Source organism: Salmo trutta, chromosome 22 (assembly GCF_901001165.1).
Source record: "Salmo trutta chromosome 22, fSalTru1.1, whole genome shotgun sequence".
NCBI lineage: Eukaryota > Metazoa > Chordata > Actinopteri > Salmoniformes > Salmonidae > Salmo > Salmo trutta.
Window position 1 is genome coordinate 45,002,505 of NC_042978.1, and position 11,947 is coordinate 45,014,451.

Genomic DNA, 11,947 nt, shown 5'->3' on the forward strand with positions numbered 1-11,947 from the left:
ATTTAATATAATGTTTGTGTCATTGCAAATCAACTGCATTATACAAAAAAAAGACTTAAACTTCAACCAGTAAAATGGCTCTTTTGCTAGCTTTTGCTAGTTTTTGTTACAGGGCGCAGATGGCGATGGCTTTCTTACTGCCGCCATGTCAGTGTGTACTGGAAAAAGATCTATTGGATAAAGTATTTCATGATTTGGTTCTCAGGACCATGTTTCATTTTTACTGTCCCCCCCATGGAGATCCCGCATTTACAAAATTATACTGATTGTCCAGATGGTGGCGCTATAACAAGCGATTGATAATTCACATTTTGAAAGGTCACATCCCTAATCCCGTTTGACCTAAAGTCATGAAATTCGGTACATAGTTCCCTCTCTTCACAAGGAACAAGTTGGCCTTAGGCACCTATACCTACAAGGTCTGCAGTGATGAATTTTCCTCCATTTTGAATGTTGAGAAGAACACTAAAAATGCTACTCCTCTGGTACAGAATGACTGATCTGCATGAAAGTTGATATGTGGCATCTATGGACAAAAGGTTCCTCAACACACTATTTTTCAAAGGAGTACTTAAAACATGGCCACTATTGACCAATAAACATTAATGTGGGCGTGGTCTGGCACAAATGCATGTAAATCAGTCAAGGACATTCGTATTGTAACAAAATGGTGGCACATGTTGCAAACCCTGTCAAAGGGAGCGCTATAGTAATCAACTGTACGTACACAAGCAATATTTCAGACACCACTGGCCTGATTTGATCCGAACTTGGGTGAATGATGTGTCTTGCCATAGAGATCAGTCATTTACTAAATGGCTCAAAGGGGGCACTGTATCATTCGCCTGGGATGACATGTTTACTGTTGTCTTGTTTAATGTAAATAAACAGCATAATGATGTCATCAAAACCCTGTTCTCCTATCTTACTGTATGCATTCAAGGAACTAGTTCAGAAAATTAAAGTGCAGGTTTCACAGACTCAGATTAAGTCTAGTCCTGGATTAAGACTCACTTTCAATTGAGATTATCCAAAAGGGAGCGCAATAGTAATCAACTGTACGTACATTAGACATGCAATATTTCAGACACCGCAGGCCTGATTTGGACGGAACTTGGGTGAACGATGTGTCTTGCCATAGAGATCAGTCATTTACAAAATTACACTAATTGTCCCAAAGGGGGCACTGCATCATTGGTGTGGAACGACATGCTTACTGTTGTCTTGTTTACTGCCAATAAAAAGCATATAGAATTCATCAAAAACCTGTTCTCCCATTTTACTGTATGCATTCAAGGAACAAGTTCAGAACATTAAAGTGCAGGTTTCACAGACCCAGATTAAGTCTAGTCCTGGATTAAGAATCACTTTCATTTGAGATTATCCATTAACAATGCTTTTAAATCCAGGAGTAGGTTTAATCTGGGTCCCTCAATCTGTCCCTAAAAGTAAAAACGGGGCTAATATGTTATGATAGATATATGATTAACATGAACTGTATGGGAGGATTCTCCATAGATCCTTTTCCTGCAGTCAATCGCCCTCAAGTGGCCTCATGGGTGGAATGTTAGTAATGTTTTTCATGATGTAACTAACGAAAATGTGTGTTTTTTTAAACTGTAGAAAATCCATTGTTTCGATGTCAAATGGTTTTGTTATATTTCAGTCTTCTGTGATGTATATAAAGTCTAATATTGGGATACATTTCAACTGTATCTGACATGGTACAGGTGTATTTTTGTAAGCCCATAACCATGTGTGTGAAGTGTATACTTTTGTTTCTAAGTAGATTTGTTTAAGACTACCCAGAAACACTGTGTGACCCTGATTTAGCCCACTGCAGTAAAAGGTTAATCAAGGTCATGTTTTAATAATATAAAGGCTAGTACACTGTTAAAACAAATAAAGGGAACACTTAAACAACACAATGTAACTCCAAGTCAATCACACTTCTGTGAAATCAAACTGTCCACTTAGGAAGCAACACTGATTGACAATAAATTTAACATGCTGTTGTGCAAATGGAATAGACAACAGGTGGAAATTATAGGCAATTAGCAAGACACCCCCAATAAAGGAGTGGTTCTGCAGGTAGGGACCACAGACCACTTCTCAGTTAATATGCTTCCTGGCTGATGTTTTGGTCACTTTTGAATGCTGGCGGTGCTTTCACTCTAGTGGTAGCATGAGACAGAGTCTACAACCCACACAAGTGGCTCAGGTAGTGCAGCTCATCCAGGATGGCACATCAATGCGAGCTGTGGCAAGAAGGTTTGCTATGTCTGTCAGCGTAGTGTCCAGAGCATGGAGGCGCTACCAGGAGACAGGCCAGTACATCAGGAGACGTGGAGGAGGTCGGAGGGGGGCAACAACCCAGCAGCAGGACCGCTACCTCCGCCTTTGTGCAAGGAGGAGCAGGAGGAGCACTGCCAGAGCCCTGCAAAATGACCTCCAGCATGTGTCTGCTCAAACGGTCAGAAACAGACTCCATGAGGGTGGTATGAGGGCCCGACGTCCACAGGTGAGGGTTGTGCTTACAGCCCAACACCGTGCAGGATGTTTGGCATTTGCCAGAGAACACCAAGATTGGCAAATTCGCCACTGGCGCCCTGTGCTCTTCACAGATGAATGCAGGTTCACACTGAGCACATGTGACAGAGTCTGGAGACGCCGTGGAGAACGTTCTGCTGCCTGCAACATCCTCCAGCATGACCGGTTTGGCGGTGGGTCAGTCATGGTGTGGGGTGGCATTTCTTTGGGGGGGCCGCACAGCCCTCCATGTGCTCGCCAGAGGTAGCCTGACTGCCATTAGGTACCGAGATGAGATCCTCAGACCCCTTGTGAGACCATATGCTGGTGTGGTTGGCCCTGGGTTCCTCCTAATGCAAGACAATGCTAGACCTCATGTGGCTGGAGTGTGTCAGCAGTTCCTGCAAGAGGAAGGCATTGATGCTATGGACTGGCCCGCCCGTTCCCCAGACCTGAATCCAATTGAGCACATCTGGGACATCATGTCTCGCTCCATCCACCAACGCCACGTTGCACCACAGACTGTCCAGGAGTTGGCGGATGCTTTAGTCCAGGTCTGGGAGGAGATCCCTCAGGAGACCATCCGCCACCTCATCAGGAGCATGCCCAGGCGTTGTAGGGAGGTCATACAGGCATGTGGAGGCCACACACACTACTGAGCCTCATTTTGACTTGTTTTAAGGACATTACATCAAAGTTGGATCAGCCTGTAGTGTGGTTTTCCACTTTAATTTTGAGTGACTCCAAATCCAGACCTCCATGGGTTGATAAATTGGATTTCCATTGATTATTTTTGTGTGATTTTGTTGTCAGCACATTCAACTATGTAAAGAATAAGTATTTAATAAGATTTCATTCATTCAGATCTAGGATGTGTTATTTTAGTGTTCCCTTTATTTTTTTGAGCAGTGTATATAATTTAATATTCTGTTTGACTTGAAAGAAAAATGAACACACAACCACATTGGTCTTTGAGATGGTCCTTTATTCATTTGGCTTAAAACAACATTTTGCATCACTGGCATTCTCCATGGCCTCATTTCATAACTTTGATTACTGCAACAGCAGCAGTGGCAACAACAGCCACTCCACCAAGTAGGCCAGAGCCAATGAACAAATTCTTCATGAAGTCATCTGCCTATAAGGAAAAAGACAAGAAAATAAATTAATATAGAGTACATCTCATCAAGCAAAGCATTCATTAGAATATTCTCTCAATTATACTGTCATGTCTACCTGTTGGGACTCTGATTTGCCATAACGGAGGAAAGTAACAAAATGCTCGCAGTTGTTTCCAAGGAGGCCATATTGTATTGTGCGGCCTCTCATTTTGTCCACATCCCCCATAATGACGTCAGTCGGTCTTGGTTTGTACTTGTTATCCAAGTAGTTGTATGTTTTGTAAGGACTCCCTGCTGCCACATCCTTTAACTTCTCTATTGTAACCGTGCCTTTACAGGAAAGACTGGGTGAGCTGGATGAGAAAGCACTCCAGAAACCTGATTTTGAAGACCCATCTACAAAACAGGAGGAAAGAAAAAGGTTTGTGTTGTCAATCAAACTTTATCAATAGGAATTGTAATAATGGAGCGGTGAACATCCACCTGAACACACCGCTACTCTGTTTATTATCCATTCATAGTCACTTTACCTCTACCTACATATTACACTTTACCTCAACTAACATGTACCCTTTCACATTGACTCTGTACCGGTACCCCCTCTATATAACATCCACATTGACTCTGTACCGGTACCCCCTGTATATAGCCTCCACATTGACTCTGTACCGGTACCCCCTGTATATAACCTCCACATTGACTCTGTACCGGTACCCCCTGTATATAGCCTCCACATTGACTCTGTACCGGTACCCCCTGTATATAACATCCACATTGACTCTGTACCGGTACCCCCTGTATATAGCCTCCACATTGACTCTGTACCGGTACCCCCTGTATATAACCTCCACATTGACTCTGTACCGGTACCCCCTGTATATAGCCTCTACATTGACTCTGTACCGGTACACCCCTGTATATAGCCTCCACGTTGACTCTGTACCGGTACCCCCTGTATATAGCCTCCACATTGACTCTGTACCAGTACACCCTGTATATAGCCTCCACATTGACTCTGTACCGGTACCCCTGTATATAGCCTCCACGTTGACTCTGTACCGGTACCCCCTGTATATAGCCTCCACATTGACTCTGTACCGGTACCCCCTGTATATAGCCTCCACATTGACTCTGTACCAGTACACCCCTGTATATAACCTCCACGTTGACTCTGTACCGGTACCCCCTGTATATAGCCTCCACATTGACTCTGTACCGGTACCCCCTTTATATAGTATAGCCTGCACATTGACTCTGTACCGGTACACCCCTGTATATAGCCTCCACGTTGACTCTGTACCGGTACCCCCTGTATATAGCCTCCACATTGACTCTGTACCAGTACACCCTGTATATAGCCTCCACATTGACTCTGTACCGGTACTCCCTGTATATAGCCTCCACATTGACTCTGTACCGGTACCCCCTGTATATAGCCTCCACATTGACTCTGTACCGGTACCCCCTGTATATAGCCTCCACATTGACTCTGTACCGGTACCCCCTGTATATAGCCTCCACATTGACTCTGTACCGGTACCCCCCTGTATATAGCCTCCACATTGACTCTGTACCGGTACCCCCTCTATATAGTATAGCCTCCACATTGACTCTGTACCGGTACCCCCTGTATATAGCCTCCACATTGACTCTGTACCAGTACACCCCTGTATATAGCCTCCACATTGACTCTGTACCGTACCCCCCTGTATATAGCCTCCACATTGACTCTGTACCGTACCCCCCTGTATATAGCCTCCACATTGACTCTGTACCGGTACCCCCTGTATATAGTCTCCACATTGACTCTGTACTGGTACCCCCTGTATATAGCCTCCACATTGACTCTGTACCGGTACCCCCTGTATATAGCCTCCACATTGACTCTGTACTGGTACCCCCTGTATATAGCCTCCACATTGACTCTGTACTGGTACCCCCTGTATATAGCCTCCACGTTGACTCTGTACCGTAATTATTTCTTATTTTATTTGTAGATTTTTTACTCCAGTTTATTTTAGTAAATACTTTAACACTTTATTTTTTTAAATCTGGATTGCTGGTTAAGGGCTTGTAGGTAAGCATTTCACTGTAATGTCGACTATACCTGTTGTATTCGGCGCATGTGACAAATAACATTTGATTTGATGTGAAGTCTGTTTGAGTGCATCGTAATTAGGATGTGGCCCCCAGACCAGTTCCTCTCATCAGTTGTTGGCCTCAAGCGCAGACATGATTTCAGACATTCTAAACCAGCTTGCCAGCATAACGACCATATATGGAGGGGTTGTAATTTTCCACCATAGTGTGCACATGTCATTGTGTGTTTTGATGATGAGAGAAATAAAGAGACAGAGAAAGCAAACCAGATGCTGTAGCTGATTGTATACGTTCATAAAATTCTGACTATGGACCATGTTCAGATATCAGTTTTACTCTGCTGTTAACATTTGACTTCAAATGATGTTTACACTCTCCCCCAATTCTGGAATTGGAATATAGGCTTCCACAAATACATTTCCAGAAGAACATCATACCTGGAGTTACCAAATGGATGACATCTCCATTTCCAATGTACAGAGCCCAGTGGTTGTATTCACCTCTGTTTATCTCAATCATGTCACCAATCTCCATCTAAGAATAAGGTGGGTAAGAAGACATGTAATTGTGTAACACCCCCCCAACACACAGTCCTGTTTTACTAACATACTTCCTCTAACCCCTAACCCTAAAGCTGGTCCCCACAAGTATAGTTAAACATGTCCACACACACACACACCTTTTAAGATACTGTTGATTGTTATAAATTAGCATTAGTCAAAGATCAGCAACAGTACTTACTGTGGTCGGACTCCTGGTTAGAATGTGAATGTCTCACTGTGGGCTGTGTCTAATGAAAAAAACCTGCAATGCCACGATTCAGCTTTTTGCCTCCTTCTGAGATCCCATGGAAGCCGTAGGAAGTGTCACGTAACAGCAGAGATCCTCTGTAATGGATAGAGATAATCAAGAAGGGCAAGAAATGGTCAGACAGGGTACTTCCTGTACTGAATCTTCTCATGTTTTGGCCTGCCAAATGAGTTCTGTTATACTCACAGACACCATTCAAACAGTATTAGAAACTTTGGAGTGTTTTCTATCCAAAGCTAATAATTATATGCATATTCTAGTTTCTGGGCAGGAGTAATAATCAGATTAAATCGGGTACGTTTTTTATCCGGCCGTGAAAATACTGCCCCCTAGCCATAACAGGTTACAAGATATTGTTCCACGACTCGGTGTACCACAAAGTTTAGTTAACACTAGGGGGACACATTTCACCTCGAAGATAATGAAAGAATTGTGTGACATGATGCAAATTAAGAGACATTTTCATGTACTGTTTCATCCGGAATGTTCTGGACTTGTAGAACGCTACAATGGCGTTTTGAAAAATAAAGTGTAAAAAATATGTGCTCAAACAAAACTTACCTGGGTGGATGTGCTATCCATAGCCTTGTTTTCAATGTGTTCCACCCTGGTCCTGAAAACTGGCCTCAATCCACATGAGGTACTGATGGCCCATCCCATGAGGACCCGAGTCAACACCAGCTTCAGTCCCTGATCTGCATCTGTTGGATGACAGTATGATGAAGTACTGTATAGCTCTGACTTAATGTATTCGAGCTGTTCACCTCACAGGTTTCTGCTGCCCAAACTCCCCCAGACAACCGTCACCATCACGATCTCCAGCCTGGAGAGATTGGGTAATGGTCAGGAGGCAAAACAGCTGTAAAGAACCTTTGAAACCCAGGTGGAAAGGACCACATCAGATCGCCCTCACTACCCCAGCGAAGGTAAAGTGCTTAGGGAAAGACACCTGGATCCATGCCTCCCACTGTAAGCAGGTAGCAGAGCCAGAAGAATATGTTACTACTTTCACTCCTACAACCCAGTAGGGACACTCTGCTTACCCTGGGACCTCCTACAACCCAGTAGGGACACTCTGCTTACCCTGGGACCTCCTACAACCCAGTAGGGACACTCTGCTTACCCTGGGACCTCCTACAACCCAGTAGGGACACTCTGCTTACCCTGGGACCTCCTACAACCCAGTAGGGACACTCTGCTTACCCTGGGAATTGCAGCCATTGTGGCTGTGGGCATCATCTGGGTGGTAGCTTACTTCGAGCAAGAGGTGTGTGAAAGTGCTAGTAACCTCTCCCCGACCTCTCTACTCCAACGAGGTCCGGCTTCCACGGGTGGTAGGCCAGAAGTAGATGACCCCACTGACCTGAACCTTGACCCTGGTGACCCCGCAGACCTGAAGGGAAGAACAAGAGGACATGAACATTATGAAGTCAAACACTTTCTAACAATTAGCTTGTAATGTCTCTGTACTACAGAATGTATCAGTTTGTTGTGTTTGTGGATTGTCACCAGACAGTCCTGAGACTATGCCATCAGAGTGTTGATTTTATTAAAGAGATCTTCTGTTGAATCTGACAATTAATCTTGATGGGCTGTACAGTTATATCAAATAAAACTGTGAAGGACCTCGGCGTTACTCTGGACCCTGATCTCTCTTTTCACAAACATATCAAGACTGTTTCAAGGATACCTTTTTTCCAGCTACGTAACATTGCAAAAATCAGAAATGTTATGTCCAAAAATGATGCAGAAAAATGTGTCCATGCTTTTGTCACTTCTAGGTTAGACTACTGCAATGCTCTCCTTTCCGGCTGATGGATTAAACATTTTTTTTAGCAATTGTGACCCGTTTCAGGAAGCTAGGCGTATGTCACAACTTCACAGCAGAGGCGTTTTATCGTCTTTTTTTAGTTTTTGGTCAAAATAGTTTTGAGGCAGAAATGCCTTCTGGAACATGTGAACTTTCATGTGCGTTAATAACAAACTTGTATCTAATCTGTAAATACGAATAAAATTGTTAAATTATGAGCCTAGCTGGTTTAGCCACGGAAAAAGAAAGGAACCTGATTGGCTGAAATAATGGATGGGCTGGACATGCTCTGAGATGAGTTCGGATTGGTCTGCCATGTAGCATGCTTCTGTCTCTAACGTGAGCTGCTCAGTATGTGTAGATAATCTCTGCTACTGCGGCTTTTTTTGAAAGATATAACATTACCCATGAATAACTGCAAAAGTGTTGCTACTGCTCTCAACAACATTGCTTTCCTAAATTTAGCAGGTGCTATCAACAAAATTCAGTGGGAAAAAGTTGTGTTGGTCTATTCGCTAGCACACGGTCAGTGTGAACCAGAGTGCGTTGACATAACCCGGGCTAAACAAGACGTAGCTGGTCTATAGTATACAGTCCTGTAACGGTAGGGTGACTTTAGCTGGTCTATAGTATACAGTCCTGTAATGGTAGGATGACTTTAGCTGGTCTATAGTGTACAGTCTTGTAATGGTAGGATGACTTTAGCTGGTCTCTAGTATACAGTTGTGTAATGGTAGGATGACTTTAGCTGCTCTATAGTGTACAGTCTTGTAATGGTAGGATGACTTTAGCTGGTCTATTTGATCATATCTAAACAATGCTTTCTACCGTAGCTACTGCCGTGGAAATGTTCGGTCAATCATATTTCACAAATACCGGAGCATGCGAGTTCAAATAGACTTTAATTACATAACAGAAGCCGAGCTGGTTCATGAAAACAACTCCCTTTCCAGTCTTGGCACAGACGTTTTATACATTTTTCCTCCCAACGTCACACTCATAGTAACTCCTCTGAATGACTCATCCCCTCTGGCATTTAGCCACCATTATGTTATTGCCTTGCATTTAGTTTAGTTTGGTTTCGTATTAGGGCATGGAAACCGTAGAGCCACAGAAATAGTTCAAATAGATAGACATGTTATCAAATAAGACAGGTACATACATGTAGGACCCTAGCCACCATCCTTGATACTTTACAAAAATAACCAGACATGTCATCCTCCTAACTCCTCTGAAAGGAACACGTATGTTCTAGAAAAAACCCAAGAGGTGTAACCATAGCAAAAGTACATAGTAGACCATAACACAGTTACAGGAAAAAACAGTTGTGTCATCCTCCTAACTCCTCAGAAAGGAACACCCATGTTCTAGAAAAAACCCAAGAGGTGTAACCATAGCAACAGTACATCGTAGACCATAACACAGTTACAGGAATAACCAGCCGTGTCCAACCCCAGACAGGTGCATGTCTAATGGTGACTAATGACGAAGAGCACATATATAGTCCACTAGTTTTGCTGGCTCCTTCTGAAATAAATAATTGTCACATATGTACTGGAAAATTCACAATACTACAAATAGTCATCAGGTGTATGATTCTGTTGTTTGGGGGGGATTTGTATAGCTTACTGCACTCACTGCTTGTGTCGCACCCTGATCTTTTTCACCTGTTTTTGTGCCTGTCTCCACCCCCTTCTAGGTGTCACCCATCTTCCCCATTAACCCTGGTGCATTTATACCTGTGTTCTCTGTTTGTCTGTTGCCAGTATGTCTTGTCTCATCAAGCCTAGCAGTGGGTTTCCCGTACTCCTGTTTTCACTCTAGTCCCTGTTATCTAATTTTCCTGGTTTTGACCATTCAGACTGCCCTGGGCCTACCTGACGTTCTCTACATTGTGACACCACCCTGGATTACTGACCTCTACATAATTACATGTCTTCTTACCCACATTATTCTTAGATGGAGATTGTTTATCTCAATCATGTCATCAGAAGTCCATTCTGTACACTGGAAATGGAGAGGTTATCCATGTTGTAACTCCAGGTATGATGTTTTTCTGGAAATATATTTGTGGTAGCATATATTCCAATTCCAGAATTAGGGGAAAGTGTAAACATAATCTGAAGTCAAATGTTAACAGCAGAGTACTGGCCCAATGCTCTAACCGCTAGGCTACCTTCTGCCCCTAACAGCAGAGTACTGGCCCAATGCTCTAACCACTAGTCTAACTGCTGCCCCTAACAGCAGAGTACTGGCCCAATGCTCTAACCACTAGGCTACCTGCTGCCCCTAACAGCAGAGTACTGGGCCAATGCTCTAACCACTAGGCTACCTGCTGCCCCTAACAGCAGAGTACTGGCCCAATGCTCTAACCACTTAGGCTACCTGCCGCCCCTAACAGCAGAGTACTGGCCCAATACTCTAACCACTAGGCTACCTGCCGCCCCTAACAGCAGAGTACTGGCCCAATGCTCTAACAACTAGACTACCTGCTGCCCCTAACAGCAGAGTACTGGCCCAATGCTCTAACCACTAGGCTACCTGCCGCCCCTAACAGCAGAGTACTGGCCCAATGCTCTAACCACTAGGCTACCTGCCGCCCCTAACAGCAGAGTACTGGCCCAATGCTCTAACCACTAGACTACCTGCCGCCCCTAACAGCAGAGTACTGGCCCAATGCTCTAACCACTAGGCTACCTGCCGCCCCTAACAGCAGGGTACTGGCCCAATGCTCTAACCACTAGGCTACCTGCCGCCCCTAACAGCAGAGTACTGGCCCAATGCTCTAACCACTAGGCTACCTGCTGCCCCTAACAGCAGAGTACTGGCCCAATGCTCTAACCACTAGGCTACCTGCCGCCCCTAACAGCAGAATACTGGCCCAATGCTCTAACCACTAGGCTACCTGCTGCCCCTAACAGCAGAGTACTGGCCCAATGCTCTAACCACTAGGCTACCTGCTGCCCCTAACACCATAGTAAAACTGATATCTGAACAAGGTCGGTGGAGTCAGAACTCTTTGATCGTATTGAATGATCGTAACCCACTGTTCCATGAGCATCTGGTTTGCTCTCTGTCTCTTTATTTCTCTCATCATCAAAACACACAATGACATGTGCACACTGTGGTGGAAAATTACAACCCCTCCATATATGGTCGTTATGCTTGCAAGCTCCACTTTGACCCATTCCACACATCTGTCGTTTATCACGTAGACTAAGGAAGATGTACTGGTTTGGTATGTTTCACACAGATAAATGTCTGAAAAAAAATTCTGGGCTTGAGGCCAAAAACTGATGAGAGGAAACTGGTCTGGCCACATCCTGGTTTCAATGCTATGGGGGTGCTGCAGGGTTCAATTCTTGGGCCGACTCTCTTCTCTGTATACATCAATGATGTCCCTCTTGCTGCTGGTGAGTCTCTGATCCACCTCTACGCAGACGACACCATTCTGTAAATAGGCAGCTATGAAAAATATAAATGAGAACTCTCTTGGTAAAATGTGCGGTCTACAGCTTATGAGATACTCTACCTCAGGCGAGCAAAACCTTAACTTCCTCAATATTAGATTTTGTGC

The 11,947-nt window shown here is 44.1% G+C and overlaps 1 protein-coding gene across 1 annotated transcript; it reads right to left on the bottom strand.

The window, feature by feature from the left end:
• Positions 1 to 3,493: 3,493 nt before the first annotated feature.
• On the bottom strand, positions 3,494 to 6,602 carry LOC115158799 (phospholipase A and acyltransferase 4). Its single transcript, XM_029708132.1, has 4 exons — positions 6,492 to 6,602; positions 6,188 to 6,284; positions 3,766 to 4,046; positions 3,494 to 3,667 (listed from the first exon to the last, which is right to left on the bottom strand). The coding sequence occupies exons 2-4, from the start codon at positions 6,282 to 6,284 to the stop codon at positions 3,566 to 3,568; spliced, it is 480 nt and encodes a 159-aa protein (XP_029563992.1). The 5' UTR covers positions 6,492 to 6,602; the 3' UTR covers positions 3,494 to 3,565.
• Between the last annotated feature and the right edge of the window lie 5,345 nt (positions 6,603 to 11,947).

Bases quoted from the DNA above. Each gene is read 5' to 3' on its own strand.
- LOC115158799 (XM_029708132.1), bottom strand. From the start codon at position 6,284: ATGGAGATTGGTGACATGATTGAGATAAACAGAGGTGAATACAACCAC. The intron at 4,047-6,187 runs GTATGATGTTCT...CCTGTTTTGTAG, and splicing joins CATCCATTTGGTAACTCCAG to ATGGGTCTTCAAAATCAGGT. The intron at 3,668-3,765 runs GTAGACATGACA...TTTTCCTTATAG, and splicing joins GCAAATCAGAGTCCCAACAG to GCAGATGACTTCATGAAGAA.